The sequence below is a fragment of the Hydra viridissima genome, unplaced genomic scaffold (assembly GCF_058129835.1).
Source record: "Hydra viridissima isolate aposymbiotic clone 2 unplaced genomic scaffold, HvirCarnegie_v1 scaffold_7, whole genome shotgun sequence".
NCBI classification, from domain to species: Eukaryota; Metazoa; Cnidaria; class Hydrozoa; order Anthoathecata; family Hydridae; genus Hydra; species Hydra viridissima.
In genome coordinates, this window is record NW_028324306.1 from 15,846,095 (window position 1) to 15,872,829 (window position 26,735).

General features: G+C 30.5%; 2 protein-coding genes and 1 non-coding gene across 10 annotated transcripts; 1 reads left to right on the forward strand and 2 right to left on the reverse strand.

The window, feature by feature from the left end:
• The first annotated feature begins 10,770 nt into the window (after positions 1 to 10,770).
• Positions 10,771 to 10,844, forward strand: Trnan-guu (transfer RNA asparagine (anticodon GUU)). The gene has a single exon. It is a non-coding gene; the product is annotated as a tRNA-Asn (tRNA).
• Positions 10,845 to 13,859: 3,015 nt separating this feature from the next.
• On the reverse strand, positions 13,860 to 17,828 carry LOC145184347 (uncharacterized). Of its 5 annotated transcripts, none has more exons than XM_090094092.1 (8): positions 17,783 to 17,828; positions 16,005 to 16,274; positions 15,770 to 15,802; positions 15,585 to 15,687; positions 15,041 to 15,094; positions 14,702 to 14,738; positions 14,474 to 14,588; positions 13,860 to 14,349 (listed from the first exon to the last, which is right to left on the reverse strand). In XM_090094092.1, exons 3-8 carry the CDS (start codon positions 15,781 to 15,783, stop codon positions 14,106 to 14,108), a joined length of 567 nt encoding a protein of 188 aa, XP_089950218.1. In that variant the 5' UTR covers positions 15,784 to 15,802; positions 16,005 to 16,274; positions 17,783 to 17,828; the 3' UTR covers positions 13,860 to 14,105. The 5 variants fall into 5 exon arrangements, with proteins under 5 accessions (XP_089950218.1, XP_089950214.1, XP_089950217.1 ...); XM_090094088.1 differs by having other exon boundaries at positions 17,703 to 17,815; XM_090094091.1 differs by having other exon boundaries at positions 14,463 to 14,588; positions 17,703 to 17,815.
• A 2,576-nt stretch (positions 17,829 to 20,404) lies between these two features.
• LOC145184750 (uncharacterized) lies at positions 20,405 to 26,702 on the reverse strand. Of its 4 annotated transcripts, XM_090092956.1 has the most exons (7): positions 26,618 to 26,702; positions 26,386 to 26,442; positions 26,186 to 26,302; positions 25,205 to 25,378; positions 24,990 to 25,061; positions 21,805 to 22,349; positions 20,405 to 20,538 (listed from the first exon to the last, which is right to left on the reverse strand). In XM_090092956.1, the coding sequence occupies exons 2-6, from the start codon at positions 26,407 to 26,409 to the stop codon at positions 21,849 to 21,851; spliced, it is 888 nt and encodes a 295-aa protein (XP_089949082.1). In that variant the 5' UTR covers positions 26,410 to 26,442; positions 26,618 to 26,702; the 3' UTR covers positions 20,405 to 20,538; positions 21,805 to 21,848. The 4 variants fall into 4 exon arrangements, with proteins under 4 accessions (XP_089949082.1, XP_089949084.1, XP_089949081.1 ...); XM_090092958.1 differs by lacking the exon at positions 20,405 to 20,538 and having other exon boundaries at positions 21,720 to 22,333; XM_090092955.1 differs by lacking the exon at positions 20,405 to 20,538 and having other exon boundaries at positions 21,720 to 22,349.
• Between the last annotated feature and the right edge of the window lie 33 nt (positions 26,703 to 26,735).

The window sequence follows — 26,735 nt, forward strand, 5'->3', positions numbered from 1 at the left end:
GTAAACCTCATGGTGAATTTAAAGACGAATTCAAGGTAATTCAAATAGGAATCCGCAGTATTTGTAAAAAACGATCAGTTTTTCGAGGCATTACAAAAAATGAAATTCATATTGTGATAATAATGTATCGTTTTTAACTAAAATGGAGTCCTTTAGTGATTTTGATTTTTTTTTTTTTTGTTACTTATTTTTTAAAGGTCAACATTACTGAGCGATGCGTTTATAATTTCTTGTCCCCCATCCCTCTTCTCCCGCTGCGCAACTGGAACTGATAACATTTAGTGCACGACATAAATTCCAGCTCGATATTATTCAGCATTAATCAATCAATAAAGCTAAATCAGTCATAACCGGTAAAATTCATCAAAACTTATTTCTTTAGGCTTTTTATACCTTCATAAAATATCCATGTACAAAAAGAAGACTGATTTTTCGCTAAGCTCCAGGCTTCCAGCCATATCAGTAGATGCCTATGGCTGCAAGTTTAGGCCAAAGATTACGTTTTTGTTTGAAGAAGCCTAAAAGTCTCATCGCTCCGAAATGAGGGCCGGGTTGACGTAGCCATAACATCACTTTTAAAAAGTAGTTGTGATTGTCGTGACACTTTCAAGTTCAGTTATTGTATTTTTTTAGCCATTTTAAATCAATTACTTATTAATTACTTTAAGCCGCATTTGGAATTGTTAAACAGCGATGCGCAGTTGATTTTAAATTGCAATTAGTTAACAGACCGTGCAAAAATTTTTTTTGCGTCTAATATTCAGAAATATTTTCTTAACTAAGTTTAAAAATTGGTTTTAAGCTGGTTTCTGAGTGATTATGAAATTTCAGTATAATTAATAAAATTTCCTCATCAATTAATTAACGCAAACAATTTTTAAGAAACGTCTTTTATTTGTGTGTTTTTAATTTTAAAAAAAAATCAAACGTTGACCTTATTGAAAGGCCTTTTTTCTTGTTTCGATATTTGTTTAGTTTTTACACGCTTCGTTATTAACGTGCGTTTTGTACTTGGCCCAATGGTTTTGTGCTAATTACAAATGTTTAATTGCATGGTTAATTGCTTGATTAAGCTATTCAGCTCGCTGCAGCCAAAGTCTCATGCAGAGCTCGTTCTGTAGTTTTGCAAGAACTGGAGCTACATAAAAAAGGTTTCTTATTTTGAAATTTTCAGAGTGGTTCATTTCATTTTAAAAATCGGAGATTTTGTAGCTCTGAAATGGAATTGTTAAAAAAGCTCCCAGCACAATGTAGTAAAAAAAAATCAAGGTTATCTTACAGCATTACTTTTAAACTAGCTGCCGTGCGTCATGCAGAAGCCCATGGAAATAGAGCTACGGCGCGCTATCTTGGAATTAACGAAAAACAAATCAGAGATTGGCGCTCCAAGAAAGATAATCTCATGATCTCAAACTCGAATGCAAAACGCCTAAAGTGCACTGGACGACAGATTATCGAATCTAAGGATGAACAGGATGTAAAAACATGGTTCGGTTCAGAGTTGCAGGTAGGAGATCAGCGATTTTTAATGAATGACTCACACAGAATCAAAACAAGAAAACACGACGATCAAATACAGGCTTCATCATGCTGGCTTCGTCGATGGAAAATGCGACATAGTGCCCTTCTGAAGATGTCCGGGGATATTTCCATAAAGAGTAATGATTACTTTTTAAACAATAATGATGTTTCTATAGGAAACAAAAATTTAATTCATCATAAGAAAACTTTGGACAATGGGCATCCAAACATGCTTTCATCTTTTAACGATTATTCAAATGCAGAAAAAGAATTCGTCTGCGCTCTAGCACTTTTGGAGCTGCAATCGCCTATCTTTATTCATCACTCAACATTTAGCAGAGAAAGCAGTTTTTAAGCGAGTTTTTAACTTTAATTTTGCTTATCGTTTTGTTTCTTGCTATTTCATATCATTCAACATATTGTTTCAACATATTGTTATATAAAACGTGCCGAATATGAAACACACGTGTCGAATATGAAACACACATGCCGAACATGAAACACACGTCCCTTTACAATAGCTTTAATTTTTACATCATTGGCAACTCTGTTTAATTAGAGCTTTAAAAGAGTAGTGCTGTAAACTTGCATTTTTGTTTTTTTGTTTTGTTTTTTTTAACGCATTTTGTATTGTAGTTTAACTAACAAATGCAGGTTGCTATCTGAAACTTGATTACCATTGTTATTTATGCACAGTCAACAGTGAAAATTTTCGTAAGTACGAAACTTTTCCCGAAAACTGAAAAACTTTCCCGCAATTGAATCTCGAAAAAGAAAATGTTTGCTCTAGGAACTTTGTTTCGAGAATTTTATCTTAAATTCCGGCCTCGCGAAAAGTTTTCGGTTTTTTTTTTTTTTTCTGTCAAAACCTCTTTTGGGTTTTTATGGTCTATTTTCCCGTACAACGGAAAAATTACAACGGGAAAATAAAACTTGTTTTTTTACTAAACGGGAAACTAAAAAGGAAATTTTCAGAATATCAACACTTGCGGTATAGTTCCTAATACCATTATTACAAGATATACTGGCTAACTACGGTCATTTCGCCTAGTACCTTTTTTGCACGCTGGAAGACGTAATTGATTTAAATTGGCTTTATTTCCTGTAACTTGTTTTATATGAATTTTGCATAATTTTAATAATGTTTTTTAAATTATTACTTCAAATGTTTAGTTCATCTAAAGGGCCATTCATTTCGTAACTTACAATACTTATGAGAAAATAAATGATAATAACGCCATTATACATGACATTTAGGTAGAATGTAACTTAGACAGTTCTGATTTAAAACACTTTGAAGTTTTTGTTTTAAAAAAAAGAAAAAGAGTATTAAAAAGCAAATTAATAAAAACTACTCCAGGATCTTAACCGCTATTAAATAAAAGAACGAAGCCTAACGTAGTGATTATTCAAACATATCGTCAAAGTTTATGGTCCTAAGTTACATATAAAATGTTACTTTAGTGAAACTGATTCCAAATTGGGTTGTCAAACGAGGCTTGCCACTTAGAATTGTTGAAAATGAAGATTTCCATGATATCATTTAATATGTGAAAAAGGAAAGATATAATCCAATCTCAGTTCATACAATGTTTCGCACATGGTATGAACAGAAATATCTCTGTCCAACATCATCAGATATTAGGCAGGTGCATTTAGTCTCGAAGGCTCTTGAGAAATTGTCACAACAGGGGCCAATGCTATAAACAATTCGAAGTTTTTTTGAGAAAAAAAATCTTTCGTAAAAACGCAATTTTTTAAGTAAATTATTTTTACGTAAAAAATGCGTAAACTCGAAGAATTTATCGCTGTTCGTATTTTTTTCGGCCATTGCTATAAAGCATAAAACGTATACGTCACAAAAAATCACGCACTTTTTTTTTTATCCGTAATACGTCATTGATAACATTAATTTTTTTTTTTAATTTTATTAAGTAGGCCTACTTAATAAATTTTATTAATTATTAAGTAGGCTGTGCTGTCTATTCTATTTTTATAAATATTTTTACATTCTAGTATTTGGTGTTTAAAAAAACTGTGTAAAATTAAAATAGGAACATGGATTTAATTTTTTCGGATGAAGACTTAGATTTCGAAGTTTGTACAAACATTTGTTGTACAAAAAGAAATATTAAAATCAGGAACATTGATTCCAGATACATTTATTGATTTCCTGTCAACAATGTCTAAAACAACATTATCTAATTCTGTGAGTTGTCTCCCTGCAGCATCTTTAAAAATATATTTATACATATATATATTTGTATATATTATATATATAAAAAAATATTTAATTATAAATTTATGTTACATATATATAAAATTGATATATAGTATGCATTACATCATGTTATCATTATTAACTTTATATAATGTAATATATCTCTGCTGTTGCTACTGTTTTTGAATATAATGATTAAATTGCCATTATTATTACCCTTGTTATATATCATTAGCACTATTAGTAGTTTACTTCACATTAGTTTATAACTATTTGTATATAAACTTGAATGTAAAATCTTTATTTAGAAATATATGATTGATTGATTACATACTTATATTATGTTAATATATACCATATATTACATACTTATACTATAACATTTGTAAATATATATATATATATATATATATATATATATATATATATATATATATATATATATATATATATATATATATATATATATATATATATATAGGGATATGACTTTTTTGCAACCTACTAGGCCTGTATCGTAATTCAATGAACTTTTATGTAAAAAGAACGAATAGATGTTTCATTTTGACATATTTTGAAAAAAGGTCACCCCAAAACCAAAAAATCGAATTTTCAATAGGTACACTTTTGTACAGTAAATGAATATTAAAGGCTAAAGATGTTGTAAGAGTCATACTCCTGTTGTTATTTTATTTATTTATGCAACATGTGCTGTGATATAACAAAAAACATTATGTGATATATAATTATACATGTATTACAAAATTAACAGTATCAAAGCGTCTAGTACAACAATATACATAACTGTCTGTGTCTATAGGCCTACTGTGTTTAGTACAGGGGTCACATGATGCTCACGTCTCATAAAGAGTCTAGCGCTTATTACTTAGAATGAATCGAAGTTGCAGTTTGTCTTTCTTTCTGCAGGAAGCATACAGGTCTTGCATCACCTTGATTGCACGTTCAGCTATCTGATTACTTCGTGGTATGTCGATGACGGATGGCTCTTTCTTCCAGTGATTTTTGAATGACTGCAATGCCTTTTTGTAAGGCTTCAATACATCAGATAAATTCTTGAAGTCATTGTCATTGTACTTTTGACTACTAAACCAATGTTCTGCCCACTCATATGAAATGAACCTGCAAACCTTCTCCAAATTCTTTCTCGCTTCAGGCATAAGAATGAACGCCAGAATGGCGAGAATGGCTCTTGAGTTCCATCTGGCATTGCTCATATTAGGAATGTTCTGAAAGTGAATCAGAGGGAAGTTTCTTTGTTCTTCATAGAACCTAAACACTCTTGTTAAATGGTACAAAAACTTCATATCGTCTCTCCACCCTGATTTATCAAGAATTTCTACAGTTCCATTCACAAACTTATCCTTCAGTTCATCATACTTATTCAACAGTTCATACACAAATGGGTATTCAATATTTGGAGATTTGGTATCACCCCCAAGTTCTTCGTCCATCACCAGACGGAGAATCCTGTCTAGTACGTGATGCTGACAACCGATAAATTGTGGTATTGTGACACCCTTTAATTTAAACATACGTTGCAACTTCACAACAACTCCATTTCTCTTCCCAGTATTGACGTTTGTTGTATCAGTAATGATCATCTTAATTGAATTCCACAAATTGTATTCATCAATAAGTTTGGCAATTTTTTCAGCAACAGTTTCAGCTTTGCCATCTTTTAAACGCAGTGCATCAAGTTTCACGTCAGTTCTTTCATTCTGAAGTACAACTACCTGATATTCCTTATCATCTATTCGTTTGCCGTCAAAGTGTAAGGACCACTGTTCCATTTTAAGTTGTTGTATCATTTCTTTTTTTAATTTACCTGCCTCTTTGAATGTGGACTTGTAAATTGCTGATTGACTTGGAGTTGGAATATCAATACCTTGTTGTGATAATACATTGCATATTTTAGCAGCTTTCTTTGTGGAAACTCCACTTGATGTAACCATACTTACAGCAAATTTACTTTTGTAGTGCTTTCTAGTTTTTTTCTGAGTGTCCTCATCATCGTCTTTATCACCGTCGTCGTCTTCATCATCTTCACTCTTACTTTTGCAGTTTTCAGATTCAGTACCACTGTCTGTGGTAGACAGGACTTGTGATGTGGAAGGTATTGCTGTTCCAGACTGGACTTTCCTTCTCTTGGAAGGGTGAATGGTTTCTTTACTTGCCACTTGTCCTGTTGAGTACCCCACCTGTCCTTTACTTTCTTTTTGTAGGTGGTATAGACGTTTATCTTCCGAGGATAACCACTGGCCATTCACTTTCGTGATGTCAAATAATGCATTGAGAACATCATATTTTCCACGCTTGACACATTCATCATAGACCTTCAGCACCTTCATAAGCTTTGCTCTTATCACTTGATCAGACACATGTGGAAAATTCAGTTTATTGTCCCACAATTTTGTAATTTCCTTAGAAATTTGGTCTATTCGTTCTTTTCTTCCTTTAACATATGCTCCGAGAAACTGGTATCTTCCTACGATCTGCAATTGAAGTGGTATTCTGGATTTTTCATCGAGTGAATGTTCTTCTACAGCCACGCTTCCTCTTCTTCTGTGTGACTCTTGAAATCTCACCAAATTTTTAGTCCAAGTCTTCTTGTTCTTTGTTACTGTGGTATGACTTTTCTTGTGAGACATCATATAATATTGTTACGACTTTACGGATAGCTGAGCGTAAATATCCGTTTAATAAAGTCGTTTAATTAATAAAATACTTTAACTGTATAGTAATCCAATTATAGTTCGATAATCCAGTCAATGTTGATAACAGTTCGATAATCCAGTCCGTATCCTAACGATAATGCTACAACTACTTATACTTCGTACACTTACAGCGTCTTTAGTTCGCTACAGTAGTTCCTTATTAGCTCAGTTACACGCAGAGTACTTCATAGAACTATTCACATTATCAACACTGAGCTCACATTAGCAACACTGAGAATTAAGCTGAGAATTAAGCTTAAGATTAAAACATCGGTCAAAAATGAATGTATAAAAATGGTAAATCAAATTTTTATTTTGGGGGTGACCTTTTTTTGTTGCAGAAAGCTATTTGGGCCGTTTTTCATGATTTTAGGTAAAAGTTCATCGATTTATGATACAGGAAACATTTTATTTGAAAAAAAATTAAAAAGTCATATCCCTAATATATATATATATATATATATATATATATATATATATATATATATATATATATATATATATATATATATATATATATTTATATATATATACACATATATATAAAATATAATGTAATTATACATATTTTTATTAGAATAGTTTGCTGATTAAAACATACTAAGCTTCCCAAGAAGAACCTCTTTGTTTTCTCTGATCTTTTTGCTAGTAACTTTTTAAGTTCTTTAGACAGCATTTTATTTTGTTGTGTATTTGTGTAGCATTTTTTATCTGAAAAAGCGATTCCCTTGTTCGTTTATAGCATTGGATTTAATAGCAAAGTTTCTATCTTGAAAACGGAATTTTTTGAATGTTTACAGCTAGGGATTGCAATCCCGCACACTTTTCAATCCCGCGGGATCCGCGCGGCTTTTTTTAATTTTTGTGCGGATCCCGCGGGATCCCGCGCGGGATTAGTAGGTTTCTTATGCACATTATAAAAGGCAAAATGACAATTGTATTTTTCTTTCAAGTATTTTAGAAAAAATATACTCAACTTATTAAATTGATTAGATAAGGTAAATAAAGCCAAAAAACGCAATTCATTTGTAAATCAATATAATTCTTAACATTTAATGAACAAAAAGATAAGCCAAAGTACATTGAACATCTTTTAGCTTTACGTAGAACTATTAGCTTTATTTGTTTTTTAAAATATCAAATTGAGAAAATGATTGTAAGAAATGGGCTCTTAAGAAACAGACCCTACTTAAAGTATCATCACTTAATCTACTCCTCAAAGGACTGCATATGTAACCAGCAGATGAAAAAGCTTGCTCGGCCTCTACGCTTATTGGTGGTATGGTCATCAAGTAACTATGCGCTATATCTAGAAACTTGCCTCTTACTCCATTACTTTCATAGGCAGACATTTCCGGCTTCAATAATTTATCAAAGTCTAAAGAATCTAAATTTGGTCTCTCCTTTACATTTTCAGTCCAGCTGTTCTTGTCTTTCTGTGTTTGATTTTCCAATTCTTTTTTCAGCGATAGAATTGTAGGAATAAGTATTTGGGAATTGTTAATAAAATCTACAGCTTCTTTTTCTTCGAGTTCATTTTCTTCGTCGGATTTTTTAAGTAAACTATTTAAGTCCATTTAAATTCTTATTACGACGTTGTGTAAACCTCTCACGAAGTGCCGCGGCTAAATCTATGCTCAAAAGTGATGATTGCTTTCGCAATTTATCTAGCATAAATTGAAAAGTTGTTTCCACCGTGACAAGGTTCGATTCTCTTCTGCATTAAAGTTCGAGACCAAGTTTTAGTGGTGCCAGGCAAATAATTAAGTCATTGATTTGGGACCACTCTTCTTGGGTGAAACGAATTTCTGACCCAACATTAATTAAGGCTTTTTCAATACACACTTTTAGTCTATGAAATCTTTCTAACATATCGAACATACTGCCCCACCTAGTTTTACAATCAAGAATCTACTGAAGCTTTTTCCCGTGTTCTTGAAGGATATACTTCTGTAAATATGTATCATTTTTTACAGGAGAGTTTTTAAATATTTTTACAACATTTCTCACTTTTTTCATGACATCTTTGTAATTGCTAACCAATTCAGCAGATGGTCAGTCCAAAATCATTGTCAAACCAAATTCTTTATTTATAACTTCATCATCCTCAGTGTTACCAAATTCATCTTCTTCTTCACATTTTTCATATGTAGTAAACGATTCTTCGACTTCTCCGCTGTTTTTCGTGTATAAGATATCAATAACTGCAAGTTGTATTCCATGAGCATAACATAGCTGTTGATAGCAAGACATCATTTTACCGACTTTTACCATCACACTTGCTCTATCAGTGGTCATGGCAATAATGTCTTCTTGGAGGTCAATATCGAAGCTATTTAGCCTTTCTGAAACTAACTTGACGCAATATTCTGCATTACACGATCCATGGATTCGAATCAATCCAAGATTAAAGTGTTTTGCCTCCATATGTAAATTTAAGTTTAAGTATCTCTGACTATTTTGTGATGTCCATTCGTCAAACGTTATTGAAAACTTTTGATTTTGCTTTTTTAGTGATGTGAAATTTTGCATTATATCGGTTTTTACAGAATCTGAGAATTTAACTACCATCGATCTTATAGTATTAGGTGAAGTAGGGAGCCGGAAACCACTCTTTGAAAACAAGTGCCGTAAATCTGAAGATGTGCAAAAACTATTAAATGTAAAGCCATCTTTTGCAACCATGCGCGATACCATTTTTTTCCATAGAAATTTCCTTTACGAAAAACGTGTCAATTGTTCTGACTTTTTTCGATGGAATTACTTCTTCGTCTTCGCAGTCGATGTATATTTTAGGCTCTAGTTCAACTGATTCATGCTGTTTTGAAGTTGAAGCTCCGTCTTGTAGTAAAACGTTTGATTTTAAATCGTTGCCACGTTTAGTTTTTAAATGGATTAATAACCCTTTAGTTGATCTTTGATTAATTTTTAAAATAGCCGAACATAACATGCACTTCGCATTTTCTTCATTATCACTTTTTTTAAAATAATTCCATATAGTTTTAATTTGCGACATGCTTAGTACTTTTGTTTTAAAATCTTGATGTAAATAATTTTTAAAGACTTTTTAAAAAGTAGTTTTTAAAAGTATATTTTTTACAATTATACACGCACGTTTTCAATTTCACGTTTTCAACATACTCATTAACAAAAATTTCAACATACTCATTAGCGAAAATTTCAACATAATCATTAATTAAACAAAAAAAAATTTGAACGAGTTCGACTAATGTTTTGCTAAATAATTGCTTATTTTTGAATGATTTTTTTATATTTATAGCTAAGAAAAATATTTTAATAGCTGAAGATAAATTTTTAAATTGATTTGTTTCACAAATACATTAAACACTTTTAATTTGATATCTTTTTTGTCTATTTTGTTTAAAAGAATTGACCTTTTTTGTTTAAAAGCAATTGTTTCAAAATCCCGCAAATCCCGCGGATCCCGCAGTAGTTTTTGCGGGGTCTCGCATGCGCTAAATTAATGCGGGATCCCGCGGGATTGCGGGATCCCGCAATGCGGGATTGCAATCCCTATTTACAGCGATGGACTTTTTTTTCTTCGCTTTTTACGGTAAAAACTTCGTGTTTTACAGAAAAACTTCGTTTTTTATGTTTATAGCATTGACCCCAGTAATAGTTCAGTTTTACAACCTGAAGCCATCTTAAGATAAAGTTAATAGAATTAAAAACCTCGTGGAAGTTCTAAAATCCATTTTCCGTGTTTCCATCTCAAGTTAGTTTATACAATGAAATAAATATTTGTTTTGTTGTACAAAAACTCTACACTCATTGAGTCAAGTTCTACACTCTTTGGGTCAAGTTCCAACGACTTCAACAACTCTTTTCTGAACGTGTAGTGGTCGTAGAAGTGGCAGATTAAATACTTACCAGGTTTGAGGGCTGGTTTTAATATTGCAGAGCAAGTGTTATAGAGTATGGAATGGGTTATTTTCTTGACCTAAGATTTAAGGCATGCAACCTTATTAAAGTTGGTGATTGTGACGTAATAACGAATACCACAATGAACCCCAAGTCCTAGCTCCTCACCTGAATAGGATCTACTACAATTATCTGATTAAGAAGATTCAAGCATGGCTGCTCTGAAAAAACTCAACTGCAAAAAGAATATATACATCGTAAGATAAGATTATTCCTTTACTAAGGCTAAGTGTGAAGTGGTATATTATGCAAATAATGGATATAAAATCCTACAATATTGGTATAATAAACATAGCATAACAGAGCTTTGTATACTTTTTATAATAAAAGCATTTTTTTCTCCTATTACAAGCTTCCGTGGCGCAATTGGTTAGCGCGTTCGGCTGTTAACCGAAAGGTTGGTGGTTCAAGCCCACCCGGGAGCGATTCGTTTTATTAAACGTTATGCATTCTTTAAATACTTTGTTCGTTGTGTTGTTTAAAATTACATGTTTTTTTAATGTTTTGCTTTAAATAACGAGTTTTATTAATGCGAAGTTTTTAGGTGTTAAATGGACGAACTTTAAAATATATGTATGTATGCAAAATAAAATTAAATTGAAAAAAAATCACAAAAGAAATATGCATTCCAATTTTTAGAATCTAAATAAATATAAAACAAAAAAAAAATGAAACAACAACCACTTTTTATTATTTAAAGGACTTTTTTTCTGTATATACTTTCTATATTTTTTGTTAATGAGTCTGCTTTCTATATTTTCCTCTTTTTAAAAGATACCTTATAATCAAAAGAGTAATGGAACATTGAGAGAAAAACTTCACTAAAAAAGGATGACCACTCCAAAATGATGCCCATTCCAAAAATTGTAACTTTTTTTTTTTAACCAATCAAAAACTTGTAATTTTTCATTAGTTTAACTGTTGTTAGCAATTAAAAAAATTACGATAACATTTGAGAATCTCGTGGAATAATCTCCATTTTTATTTTGACTTATTGAAAAAGCAATATGAAATTAATCCACAAGAGATGGCGAAGGTATCGTCAAGACGACTCCTGCCAAGAATTGCAATATAAGCATGATCACGCTTTATTTTGTCATTACTAAGGGTCTGGATCTCGGAATAAATAGTAGTATTCTTGTTATTTTACCAAGATGAGACTAAACTAAATGAGACCATATGAAAAAAGACCGTTCGAGGTAGATTTTGTCTAGTCGTATATCATTGCAAATGAGACTAAGCTGGTAAAACTATGCTTTAAATAAAAACAAACAAGAAAAGTCTCGTAACGATTTTTTTTAAAGGAATAAACATGCGTAAATACAAGATGAAAATAAATAACTTAAACTTATACTATTTCGCAGCTTATCCACAGCAACTGTGAATTATTTCCAGAAAACCATCATACCGTGGTCGTGACCTAACAGAGTCCTATGCTTTAAGAAAGTCTTAATTTAAGAAATGACAAACTTCGTATATATAAAATAAACATTTTGGGAAAATAACTTAGTTATTTTAACTAGATATCTAGTTAGTTAAAGTAACTAAATTTTTTTCTCTAAATGTTTATTTTGTATATACGAAAGATGCCATTTCTTAAGTTAGGATTTTCTTATAGCATAGTACTGTTAGGTCACACCACGGTAATTTAAAACAATTTGGTGGAACTAATATTTAACTTTTGTTTTCAATGACGTCATCCATAACTGGTAAAATCTTATAAGTAAATGACACACTGATATTTGTTTTGGAGAAGTTTGAAATTGTGGTAAGTTTTGTTAAACTTTAAGAACTTGTAACTGACAAATTTTATCTTTTCTTTTTTTATTGAACGTTTAGTTTTTTTGTGATATTATTGAAAATATTTTAATAAAACAGCGGAATGTTTTCGTTTTTGGAATATTGTTAAAAACACTCTTAAGATGATAATCTTCTCGGACGTTGCTAAAAATTTTTAAAAGTTTGTGAAAATCATGTACACTACCGTCCATAATTATTCAAATGACATAAAGATTTTTAAAAAAGTGCTTAAATTTTATACTTCTTATTACATTTCCAAATTTTTCCAGAGTGAAGGTCGATAATAATTGTAATGCTGTTATTTTTTTATTAAAGTTGATATTTTTAAATAAAAAATGACAAGAAAACGCGACCTATCAATAGAAACACGATCGGCAATATTTACATTGTGGCAAGAATAACGGGAGAAATTGTGAAAAAGTTTAAGTTTTCTACTTCAGCAGCATGGAGTATAATATATAAAAGAGGAAGAAACTGAAAGTGTGATCAATCGAAGACGATCAGGACGTTGGCGAATTAGCTCTGCTGCTGAAGAAAGAAGAATTGCTATCACTGGTAAAAGAAATGATCTATTAGTGTTTAAAAAAACTGTGTAAAATTAAAATAGGAACATGGATTTAATTTTTTCGGATGAAGAATATACAAGTAGAAGGACCAATATCTGTGGCAGCAGAGGACAAAAAGAAAAAAAAAAAAAAAACTTTTCATGTTGATGAACGAAAACGTGTTCTATGGATTTATGAGTCAAAGTATCAAGGTTTTTGGTTCGAAGAGAAGAATATTTATTCGAAGCAAAATGTTTTACATGGTTCGTTTACGGCATGAAGATTATTTTTTTAACAGAAAGAAGTTGTTCTTCATTGACCTTCCTTAAAATTTCCTTTATTTCCAAATTATAAGAATTTAGTAAATATCTTATTCAATTGATAAAAGTATCAAATCCCAATAAAAAAAAAAAAACAATGTCTTGATGTTCGGGTTAAAAATTCTACCATTAAGAGAGACAAGTATTCAACTTCTGCATTAGATTAGGTAATAAATAAAGAGTATGAATTGAGTTTGCAAAGCTGGACATAAAAATGGTATATACTCACAGAGAATTAGAAATTTTAAAACAAATGATGAAGTGTGCTAATGGAGATAAGTTATTTGCTTTATTTTTAAAAATATCTTTCTCGTCTACAACAGACATAAGATATGCTTAGAAACATTAAAACTGTAGTTATGGTGGGGATAATATTTTTCATGTAACTTAAGTAGTAATAAAGCGTATATTTAAAGTGATTTTCTTTTTTAAATTTTCGCCTCATTTGTAAGTAAAACAGTGAAAGCATTAAAAAGTGAATGTTGAAAACATTATAAAGCTGAAAACAATACGTACGGTCCGTACAAACGTTCCGTCCATAATTAATTATTCAAATAATTAAGGACAGTAATCTACATGAACAAAAAGCCCAAGAACCAATGTAAAAATTTTCAGTGGATCACATTGATGACATTTGCACTCACAGGATTGCAAATGAGCAGAGCAACGACTATTTATGGCGAAATCACTAATTGAGAATGAGGATTATTTGGGTTTGTCTCGAAATGGATATCGAAAAGAACTCATTTTGTAACGCAGATTTCACAGCATCTTATTTGAGAAACTTGTTCATGTTTTTCATGTATCACAGTACTTTGTTTAACAATACAAGCTTTTTTCTTCAAAAAAAAAAAATGTAATAATTTTTGTTCTTAGAAATGCGGCTTTTTATAGATATTAAAATTTCTCTTAACAACTTACAAAAAAATCATTTACTACAGATCAACTGCAAAATAAAAAACGTTTAGAATAAAGGAAGCCTTTTCACTGTTTTATGAAAATAATATATATCAAAAAAATGTTATGACAAAAAAGAAAGATTCATAGGATTTTCATCTAATGTGTGCCATCCCTTGTTGAGTGGCGTTCTGAGATTTTTATTTGGCATAAATGTTATTTTACCGTCTAATAAATCGCTCTTTACTTCAGTCGGTGATTCAATAATACGTTTATCGTCACGCAAATGCTCAGGTATAGCTGTGTTTGGCAATCGTATCGATCGACGAACTGGAGTCAAAACTTTGCTACAGAGCTGACCTTTAAGTCTGAAAAAAAAATAGCTAACACATTTAGACGATATATGCTAAGTATTCATAGCTTATTGATAGCTAAAAGTACTTTACATTATCTTAGTGCCATGGATTAAAAAATACCTCACTTTACACTGACCTCCTTTTAAAAGCTGAAGATTCAAGAATACAGAAGTTGATTTTAGACGATTCAAAACTAACAGGACTTAATTCTAACTCTTCAAAGTGAACTTTTTTTTCAGGAGTGCTTTTTTCTAAATAGTAAAAAAAAACAAAACTTGATCAATCTGTAACACAACTGAGTAAAATAAATATAAAAAGATTTAAGGTGAATAATTTTTAAACAAAAATAATAATTTCAACACACCAGCATCTGTGTTAGAACTTTGTTCTACTACTTCAGACTGATAAAAGAAAAAAAAAAAAAGAAATTATTGCATATATAATATTCCTTTCTCTTGTTTAAAAAGTTTAAAGAAAAAAAAAAACAGTTTCTAAAGGTATTTTCAAATTCAAATTGATTTAGGTATCTTTAAACTAATTTTTCATGATAAAAATCACTAGTGGATCAAAAATAAAAGAGGCACATTAAATTTGATGTACATTATTAGAATTGGGGGTATATACAACATTTTTTAAGAACTAAGCTAATCTTAAATTTTAGTTCTTGAAGCAATCAGGTCTTGAAGATTATATATATCATTACCTCATTCGCGTTTGTAGTGTGATTCTTTTCATTAAAAGATTGTGCTACAGAATCCTACACATAAATAGATTGATATTTCATCAAGTGTAAAAGTAACATTAAAAAAAAAACTTAAATCATGTTAAATTCCAGCAAGTGATACATTTTTAGCTAACTTTATTTTTTTTTTAATCTTTCCTTAAAGCAATTTATAGTTATAACTTAAAACAGAGTTTATCCAGAATGAACTTTAGTAATGTGCATTTTTCACTGTCAAATTAATACTTCATAAAAATATTAGTAAACATAAGAGCAATTTTTGTAAAAACATAACAACAATTTTCCTTAATTTAAAAATGCGGTTCCTTATGAAATCTCCATAAAATAGAAGTTATATTTATTTATACATGTGTTACATTTATACATGAATATAGGGGTTAAGAAATTATTTGGGGTTTAGGAAAAACTATATCTTTATTTTGTTTTGAAACCATGTTTATTTAAAAGGTCTATTTCTCAATTGTATGTATTTGAGGCATGTATTATAGTGAAAGTCAAAACATACCTTATTGGTAAAAAAATTCAATTGTTTTTGAGTTACATCAGTTTTATGATGACTTTCTGCTACTTGATGTCTTTGGACAGAATTAATAGAGGAAGGAGTTTTCCTTAAGCAAAACATAAAAAAATGACATTTACATGGAAACAACCTTAATGCTTTCTTCAAATATTTTAGAAATAGTCAGTTACCCTGTTGCAGACATCCATAATTGTAATCTCTCTCTAAAGATGAAACAAAAAAATGAATAACATTATTTTATGATAGTCCTACCTATCATCTGAATGCAGGCAACACTATTGATATTGACACTATTGATGCAAAAGCCTTATTTTAAAAATGCATAAAACAGATACTAAAAGTGATATAAATATAAAACAAAATAAAACTAGAAAAATGTGAATAGTAAAAACACATCCATCTCACTTTCTCCCAAGAGATTTATCTCCCCATGGAGTTACTTTGTTTTCAATTGGTTCTAAAATTAACCTCTTAACTGTTGATGATTTCTTGTGTTTTTGACTACTAAATAAACCAGTTGTTCTATGGCTTTTCTCATGCTGTTGTTTTACTTCAGTTAAAACCTTTTTGACATCAACAGGAAGAGAAAATGAGGGGCTGGCTACAGTTTTTGATAAAGACCTTTTTCTATTTAACAAGTAGTGTGAAGTTTTGATATTCTTGTTGAGTGAGAGTCTAAAAAGAAATATAATCATACTGTTATACATTAGGATGATTCATAATTGGCATCTATGTTTCTAGTACAGAGACTTTAAAAATTACTTTCTAAGTTAATTTCTAAGGATTCCAGTGGGGACAAGTCCTGTAACATTACCTCTTTATATACAGATAGAGCTGGCAGGGCAATAAGATTACCTTACACAACATTTTGATTCTAAATTTAAAATGGTTCAACTATTGTAGATGTGTAGTTTTAAAATTTAAATCAAAATATGTATCACTTAAATATACATAAATAATATTAGAGCATTTATCTGGAGGTATTTTCTGGAGTCATCATTTAAGATTTACAAAAGATCCAATTTATCAGTAAAGATTTAGTTGTTTGCTTAGCGATGAAATATTATTTGGGAAATAATGCAAATTTTGGCATACTTGATAGAAATTATCATAATTTAAGAGAAATATTTTACACACCAAAAGCAGAAATTTAAAAAACCAAAATGATAGTTAACTTTTATTCATAACTCAAAACCCTTACAGAATTTTAAAGTTAGAATCATATAATGAAGCATAATTTTGACAGCATATACACTGCAATGGAAACATTTATATATTTTTCTTGCTTTTATTTCTAAATTCAGACCCTTTCTTGTAACTAGATAAAACTAAAAAATTTAAATAAAAAAAATTCAAGTTTAGTAAAAAACTACTTAAAGAGATTATTAGGTGTAAAAAGTTTAGCTATGAATGACTGTTGTAGAACTTTTAATCACCTACTACCTCTAAATTATTTTATTTGGCACAAATCATATATAGATTAACAGTGTTGAAATGTACAGCCTACTTCCTTGAAACTCACAAGAAAAAAAGACTCAATTGCTTTTTACTCTATTTGTTCATCTCCATAGCAATTTACTTGAAGTTTAGTTATATATTGCATTCGTCTTTTTTTTTAATTTCAGATTGAAATAGTATTCTTTGAAAATTATCAAAAAAAATTTTTTAAAAATAAATATAACCTTGATTTTAGCATTTTCATCAATGAGCATTGTTTCTTTCATAGGCATCACAATGCCTGTAAAACAAATTGATGACAATTTTAAAATCAAGACAATACTTTAATAGTACAGAAAATAGAAAACAAGTTGGCAAAGACATTTCAACTGTCACCAACGAATGAGAAAAAGTTTACTTTTTTTTGTAAGAACGGCAAATTAACTATGTAAGACATCTAATCAATTAGACTAGTTAACTTTGGGACCAGGATATTAAAACTATAATAACACGTTATTTTCATTACGCTTGCTGTGTATATATAGACTATGTGTAGCTGATTTAGAAAATATAAAAAGTAGCTGAACGACAATTTTCTCAGAAAGATTTTTTTTCTTGTTTTGATTTCTTACTTAGCTTTCTACAAGATTTCTAAAGATGGCTCACCGGTCTTTAGCATCATTTGTAACTTTCATTTTTTAAATAAAAGTTTCTACGATAAAGAGAAATTTGTTTTAAAAATATACCGTTAGAAAAAAGTTATCCATTCACAATTTAACTCGAATTTGTTTTATTTTGAAATTTTAGCGCCGTTAAAAATCAAAAAAAAAAAAAAAAAAAAAAGAAGCCGTAATAAAGTATGTCAATATCATAACAATTTAAGCAAAACTACATCTTAAATCAAGAAATCTATTTTGAAGCTACTCGATGATGGCATATTTATAAGAATCTGTAAATCAAAAAAACTTTCAATGCAAATTTTAGGTAGATGACAACGTGCAACTGGTTTGGCAAAACCTCCGTCGTTATTCTTATTAATACTGAATACATTACATTGTTTATGGATATCTTTCTCTTTTGAATGTCTCTTTTATGGGCGTTAACATGTAAAATTTTCTGAAATTCTACTTATAATATGTGATTAGTTTATTTCAAATTTTATTTTTGTGTTTTCTTTATCTTTTTAAGATCAATGCATCTTATTACTTAGTCACTGTTAGCAATGACCTTACATTTCGAAACATATTTACAAAATGTAAGGTCGTTGTTAATAGTGACTAACTTAACGAAATATATCGGTATTGATATCGTTATCAAGTTCGAAAAGATATTCGCAGTGAAAGAAAAAAGTTGAAAAAGCTGACATTATTGAAAAGATGGATGGACCACAACAAAGTTAAAAGTATCAAATCCCAATAAAAAAAAAAAAAAAACAATGTCTTGATGTTCGGGTTAAAAATTCTACCATTAAGAGAGACAAGTATTCAACTTCTGCATTAGATTAGGTAATAAATAAAGAGTATGAATTGAGTTTGCAAAGCCGGACATAAAAATGGTATATACTCACAGAGAATTAGAAATTTCCAAACAAATGATGAAGTGTGCTAATGGAGATAAGTTATTTGCTTTATTTTTAAAAGTGTCTTTCTCGTCTACAACAGACATAAGATATGCTTAGAAATATTAAAACTGTAGTTATGTTGGGGAACGTGCATTCGATTTTCAACTCAATGATAGTTTTTAAAATAGATTATAAAATAATTTTATATTCATTAAAATATGTACTTGCGTTTTCTCTAATCATCATTTCATTGCAATTTTTTAAATTCAATAAAATCCGAATTTAGAAGCTGTATTATTATATCTACATTTCCTTTTCTTTATTTCTGCTAAATCTTAAATTACATGAAGGATGTTAACATTGAAATTTTTGGCCATACCAATGCCTCCAGGATTAAAATGGCCCAAGTTTTTTTATTTCTTTTAGATTTCCATCTTCTTCTTGTTGATCTCCAAGGAAATAATAAACAAAGTTAATCTCATAAACAAAATATAACTTCAATTTACAAAATATTCCAATTTAAAAATTAAGATTTATCAATATGGCAACAAACTAGGTATCAGGTAACTAAGCTTGTTTTGTAATTTACTTTTAAATCGTAGTATAGTATATTGAAATTATATGCTGTCTATGAGATACTGAACAAAATAAGCGTTTCATGTATCGGAAAACTTTATGTAACGGACAGACGAAAATTGCGTTAAAAAAAGGGTAAACATCAGCACTAATTTGCTTACACTTTTTTTTACCGTAATTTTTTTCTGTTCCTAAAAATTATCTTGACCTTGTATCTCCAAAAAAAATGTTGAAACTTTTTATTACAATATTTTTTTTTCCATAAGAAGAAAAATTTGTGATAGTAGCCCTAAATGACCTGACAGTCTAGCATACTATCAAGTATAAAGCGTTTACTTAATTCTTACAATTTCTGCCAATCTTGTATTTGTATAATATATTTTATATAAAATTAAGCTATTTCTTTGAACATGACAGTGGACTCATTGCATGTTGGTAACATGCTAACAACATGCTAATTCCACGATAATTAAAGAAAAAAATGAAAACTGGATTGTTACATCGAGTCAAAATAGGAAAATATGCTCCAGTCTAGTGAGAAGTTAAAAAAGAAAGAAGTCAGAATTTGTAAAAAATCATAACGAAAAAATGTCAAAATAATCTTACTATAGCAGTATATTCCCTGTAATAAAATACATAATATTTTGCCAAAAATTATAATATTCTAATTAAAATATTAAAAAAATTCTTTTGTGTGAACAGTAATTTTTTACAATACGAAGTGTTTTGTAAAATTTTTTTATTCAGATAAAAGATTTCTCTGACTCGTTTCAAACGTAATTAAATATCGTTTCTTTTCGTTTTTTATATTTTTTTATTTTATAGAAGTGTTAAAAAAAAAATCACGACATTTTCAATGTAGATGAAACCGAAGTTCAAATTAAAAATTGGAAAGCAAAAAATCGTTTTCAAGATTTTTTTTTTTAAAGGTTTACATCAGTAAAGTACTTAGCGCAACGGTGGTCTTGACAATACTTGATACACCTGCTCTTGGTCAGAAAGGATGGAATCCTGCTCTTGGTCAGAAAGGATGGAATCAGCTCAATTAGTTGAATGATTTGAAAAGGTTTTTGTAGGGAAAGTAAAACACTTAGATGAAGAAAAGTTATTGATTTTCAAAGGACACAATTCCCGCATTTCAAATATAAATGTCGAGTTGGCATTGTCAAGTGCTTGAATGCTTTTGTCGCTTTTAAAACCAGCAATATTTTTCTATTTAATTGTGCCAGAATAAGTGCATAAATACGATTGAATTCAGAGCTATTAAATCTGATTCACGCAACAAATAACGGTTTTTTTTGGTGTGTAACCTCCTCCGGTTCAGTTGCCACAAAAATGTTAATGCTAGTAACAACATCTGCTGGTCTAAAAGAGAATATAAAATCTTGTTTATGTTAACCCTATCCCCATCCCTATCCCTATTATTATAACTATCATTATCCCTATCCCTAACCCTAAGCGCCTATCTAACCAGCTTTATTGTGAAATATAAATCGCACTGTTATAGTAAAATAATTGCGCATGCGTGTACAATATTGCGCTCTGAGTAGCTTATGGCTATGTAGAGCACATTGCGCTCTACGAAGACACTTCGAAAAAAGAAAGCAAAAAAAAACCATCGTTTGCAATATGACATAAAAAGATTCTCGTAAACAATTTGCATAAATGGAAAAAGCCAAAGCATCAAAGCTAATAAACAAAAAAACAAAATTGTCACAAACTAATCAATGGTATGTTTAGAAATTTTAGAAACTTCTAAACTTATTACCGATCTATTTCTTTATCAATAAATTCTTAACCTATGTGATGACTGTTAATTTCACTTATCCATTTGATAACTAAAAATATGAGGATTTGTTGGAGTGGACGTAATGGCTCGCGTATCCTGGGATGCCTTTGACATCTGCAGTAGACACAGTGAAAAATCATTACTCATCTTGATCGATTAGCAAAATTAACTTCAAAAAATAAAATCAATTTTGATTAAGTAAATTTATTTCGAAAAAAAAAGTGATTTTCAAAAATTAGGTTCATTGCGAAAAATAAAATTAAAAAACGTAAAGAAAAAGAATTTTTAATGATTATATTTAGATTAAATTTTCATTCCAAAGAGTCTTGTATTTATATGAAATATTAAAGAAAAAAGATAAGATAAAAAAGGGCTAAATTATGGGAAGAGGAACCGTGTGTCAGATTGCCATAAAAATTAAAATTGCAAAAAAATTTTAACAGTTTTTGATGTCTTCAAAAGACAAAAAATGAATTTTAAAAATTGAGAATTGTTGCTATGCAATTTTTAACTATTAAAATTTTATGATCCACAACCCTAATATTTTACTCTAACAAGAATTCTCAAAACGTGCTTAAGTCCCACCCTCCCCCGCTCCTGCGACCTTATTAAATGTTTTGTCCGTTAAGCCCTCTATGTTGTTAAACAAAATTTATGATTTAATAATAATTATTATCAAGGGTAAAGTACTTAAACCATTACAAATACCTCCCCCCCTCCTGAATATGGTAATTATATTTTTATAAAAACATTTGCATAAGTAAACTTTTCTCTTTTAAATATATTAAACTTTTTAAAACTCAAATTTATACAAATGAAAATAAATATATGGACATAGATACCTATAAGTTAGAAATACACAATATTTTGCATATAGTAGAAGATATTAAGTGGTAACGATGTTTGCGGCATTAGAGCGCATTGTTGCCGAATGTGTACCCCCAAACATCTGCCCGTGGGCTGTTTGTTGTCCAGAAGCGAATTGTTGATTTGGATAAGGCTGAGATAAAAGCCTAGAATTGAATGGTTGATAACCTGCACCAAATGATTGATTAGGATTAAAGGAACTGTTTTGAAACTGAACTGTCTGCTGCGGATTGAACGGCCCACCATGACCTGGATGATAGCTACCACGCATGGTTGGAGGTTGCTGATTTATAATATCGCCTTGATTAGTGTATTCCATCTGGTTACTATGACCAGGGTAGTTCATATAGCCACCATATGGATTCATTTGCTGTCCAGCAATCGGCTGACGGTTTCCAGCAAGTTTTATTTCTATACAACAACAGTTAACCGAATCTGGTTGAGAGCAGAAACTGCAGTCGCAATCACCACAAAACTTAGAACATTCTCCACAATCATCAAAACCTATGCATTCCCCACACTAAAAATATAAGCTAAGATATCCCAAAAAACAAAAGAGATACAACAATATAATAATAACAACAATAGCAACAGCAACAACAATAATTACAATTCTAATAGTAATTATAACAACAGAACACACACACACACACACACACACACACACACACACACACACACACACACACACACACACACACACACACACACACACACACACACACACACACACACACACACACACACACACACACACACACACACACACACACACACACACACACACACACACACACACACACACACACACACACACACACACACACACACACACACACACACACACACACACACACACACACACACACACACACACACACACACACACACACACACACACACACACACACACACACACACACACACACACACACACACACACACACACACACACACACACACACACACACACACACACACACACACACACACACACACACACACACACACACACACACACACACACACACACACACACACACACACACACACACACACACACACACACACACACACACACACACACACACACACACACACACACACACACACACACACACACACACACACACACACACACACACACACACACACACACACACACACACACACACACACACACACACACACACACACACACACACACACACACACACACACACACACACACACACACACACACACACACACACACACACACACACACACACACACACACACACACACACACACACACACACACACACACACACACACACACACACACACACACACACACACACACACACACACACACACACACACACACACACACACACACACACACACACACACACACACACACACACACACACACACACACACACACACACACACACACACACACACACACACACACACACACACACACACACACACACACACACACACACACACACACACACACACACACACACACACACACACACACACACACACACACACACACACACACACACACACACACACACACACACACACACACACACACACACACACACACACACACACACACACACACACACACACACACACACACACACACACACACACACACACACAAGTAAAAGTAAATTGAATTAGTCTATTACTTTTTTATTTTACGTTTTATTTTTATTTATCATTAATCTGTTATATTCTTTTTATTGTACAGTATTGTGCAAATTAATTGCATCAAATTTTTTTTTTTTCTTTTTATTTGCTGTTTTATTCTACGATTTCTACTTTAATTTTCTATTATAACTGTGATTAAAAGGATAAATAAATTTAAAGAAAGTAAATAAGCAAAGATGGACACTACACCAAGAAAAAGATCTAAAGTATTAACTTTACTTCAATATTCTGATAAATCTCAATGGGAGATAGCCACATTAAGTTCAGTAAACCAATCTACAGTTAGCCAGGTTAAGAAGAATTATATTGCAACAGGCAGCTTATCATCATTAAGACAAAGAAAATGTGGTTGGAAACGAAAGACCTCAGAGAGAAATGACCAATATCTGATGCTGGAGAATATAAAAAATTCGAAAAAGAGAACTGACCAACTAATGAAATAATTTGGCTATGCATGACATCCATGTCTGCTTGAATACTATATGGAAGAGGTTGATAGTTGTTAGAAGGTTTAAAGACACAGAAATCTAAAACATTTGTAAGAATTTGGTAGATTCCATGCCAAATTATGTGCAGAAAGTCATAGCAGCACTAGGAGGACACAAAATATTGCATGAGTTTTTATTTTACTAGAGTACGAAAACTTAAATTTCCTGGATTTTTATTGTTTTTGATTTTGATGCAACTAATTTGCACAAGACTGTATTTTGACAACTTGCTAATTAAATTGCAAAAAATAATTTCATAAATAAACATAGCATTTTCATTTAATGTAACAAGAGAAAGAAAGCAGTCTATTATTTTGATAGGCTGTTTTTATATTTACAGCTGAGCATCAACTGTAATCCTAAAGAGTTTCATTTTAATGAAAGCAAAGTTTTTATTTGAACTTGGGATCATTCAAATTTTAGAAAAATTATATGATTGACATTATATGATGACAAAATCAATTATAGACTTGATCTTGAATAATCTGAATTGTTTCTAATAATTTTTTTAAAATCTTTTTAAATTTTTAAATATTCCAATGTATATTGTGTATGATTATTTTATTTATTGGACATTTTTTTTATTTCAAGTACTCAGTTTCAATAATGGCATGGTCAATGATGTCAGTAAATGGTGTTGAGTGGCTTCATATTGTTGTGGACTAACAATGAACTAACACAAGTACATAAATGCTCTGAATCAAATATTAAAAGACATTTCAAATCACTTTCCAAAGGGGGCTTCATTTTTGAGCATGAAAGAGTCTATTGTCATACAGCCAAGTTGGTGACAGCCTTGGTGCCAGATCCATACACAAAATATTAGATATGAGCAGGATAATGTATTTACTAACTAATTTGTAATAAATCTTTTATTTTATGCTTTTTAAATCAATGATTCAAATATTTTTCACATAGTGTGTGTAACAAAAATGTAACAGTAAAAAAAAGAGACTTACATTTGTGTTCTTGCATCCACTGCACTCATTTGATTGGCTGTTCAAGCATGAGCAAAACCTATCATCACACCACTGAAACAAAATCAGAACCTGTTTTACATGCACAAACATTTAGAATGAAAAAACTGAAACAATTATTTTTAAAACACCAAAGTAAAAAATAACTAATAAAAATAAAAAAGTGTTTGATGCCACAAGCAGAACACAGATAATACCTGTTTTGTAGGCAAGCAATCCATGCAACTTTGTTTATTTGGAAGAGGGAAGTCACATGCACGAGCACAACTAATTAGACAGCCTGTTTCATCGGCATTAGAATTGTTTACACAACAGGTTTGACAAGAACATATTTCAGTGCACCATGATGGACAAAAGTTCTGTCCATTAGTCTTTAGGAGATAAAAAGAGGTAACTTCTTATACACCATGAAAAAATTAAACTAGAACCTTTATCTTAATAGTTTATCTTTATCTTAATACCAAAAAAACTTACTAATTATTACATATCATATATATCATTTTTGTTACCAAATGTCATCATATTATGTAACATCATATTTGTTACCAAATAAGTAATTATCATATAACATCATATAAGTAATCATCATATAACATCATATTTGTTACCAAATAAGTAATTATCATGAAGACTTTATAAAAATAAAATTGCATTTATATGAAGCAACATGCATAGAAACAAATGGTTTATCATTAAAAAAACACTAAATATAAAGAAAATAAATTCCAAAAAACTCTTTGCTTTGATGATGTCAAAAAAAGGATATTTAAATATATTTATAGTCATTCTAAAAACCTAAGCCCTTAATCTTCCATTTATCCTAATTTATGGCTGGTTTTTCTTTAAACAACTAAATTCTTCTGACAGCTGGTAACTCTATTTTTTGTTGTAAATGTAGAAATTAGAATAAAGATTATGCTGCCAGAGATGCTACTATATGGCACTTTGTTTAAGTGGTATGCTTTAGGACAATCCTCTTGTCATTCAACTGAAACATACAGATGTTTTCTTCTAAAAGCTGTTTTGACAAAAAAATAAAGCAAAAATTCCAGCCTCTTTTGAGATTAATTTCATGGATTATAGAATCTTAGGTGTTGGTAATAAATGCTAAATGGTTGAATGAATAATAAATGTAGAGATAAATTTGATGTTAAAAAAAAAAGATTTTAAGTCCTTACAATAATACATTTGCGAACAACTAAGAAAACAGCAAACAAAATCATGTAAGCTACAACTGCCAATACCACGATTGCTACAGTAGGAAAACTTTCTGTGTTTATAACTAACACTGTAGGCTAATGAAAAATAAAACAAAAAACATTCTCAGTAAAAATTACAACTAAAATTTAAAGTATAGGATGAAATAAAAGAACTTTACCTGAACTGTAGAAGCTAGAGACATGAATGTTGTTTCATCCTTAATATCACAATAATTCTTGAGTTTAAAAAAAAAAAGTTAGTGTAAAGACACAAGTTGCAAATAATTTTTTTTACTTGATATTTTTGAAAAACAATTTAGATGCACGGAAAAACTCTAATGACAGAATCAAGCAAATAACAGGCATTTTATACATAGCCAACATGATACAATAGCAAAAAGAAAATCATACCAGTTTAACAACTCACGTGTGTGGTTGCATAGAAAAATAAAATGTTCCATTGTCAATTCTTTTATGTATATTACTAAAAGCAAGATTCACAGATTTTTATAAAAGAAGAAAAGTAAAA

Excerpts from the sequence above, each read along its gene's own strand:
- LOC145184750 (XM_090092956.1), bottom strand. The coding sequence starts at position 26,409 with ATGTCTCTAGCTTCTACAGTTCAG. Across the intron at positions 26,303-26,385 it reads CTCTAGCTTCTACAGTTCAG|CCTACAGTGTTAGTTATAAA; the intron begins GTAAAGTTCTTT and ends ATTTTTCATTAG. Across the intron at positions 22,350-24,989 it reads GTGGATGCAAGAACACAAAT|TGTGGGGAATGCATAGGTTT; the intron begins GTAAGTCTCTTT and ends TTATATTTTTAG.
- LOC145184347 (XM_090094088.1), bottom strand. The coding sequence starts at position 17,731 with ATGAAAGTTACAAATGATGCTAAAGACCG. Across the intron at positions 15,803-16,004 it reads GATAAATCTCTTGGGAGAAA|AGAGAGATTACAATTATGGA; the intron begins GTGAGATGGATG and ends TTTCATCTTTAG. Across the intron at positions 14,589-14,701 it reads AAGTTCTAACACAGATGCTG|AAAAAAGCACTCCTGAAAAA; the intron begins GTGTGTTGAAAT and ends TTTACTATTTAG.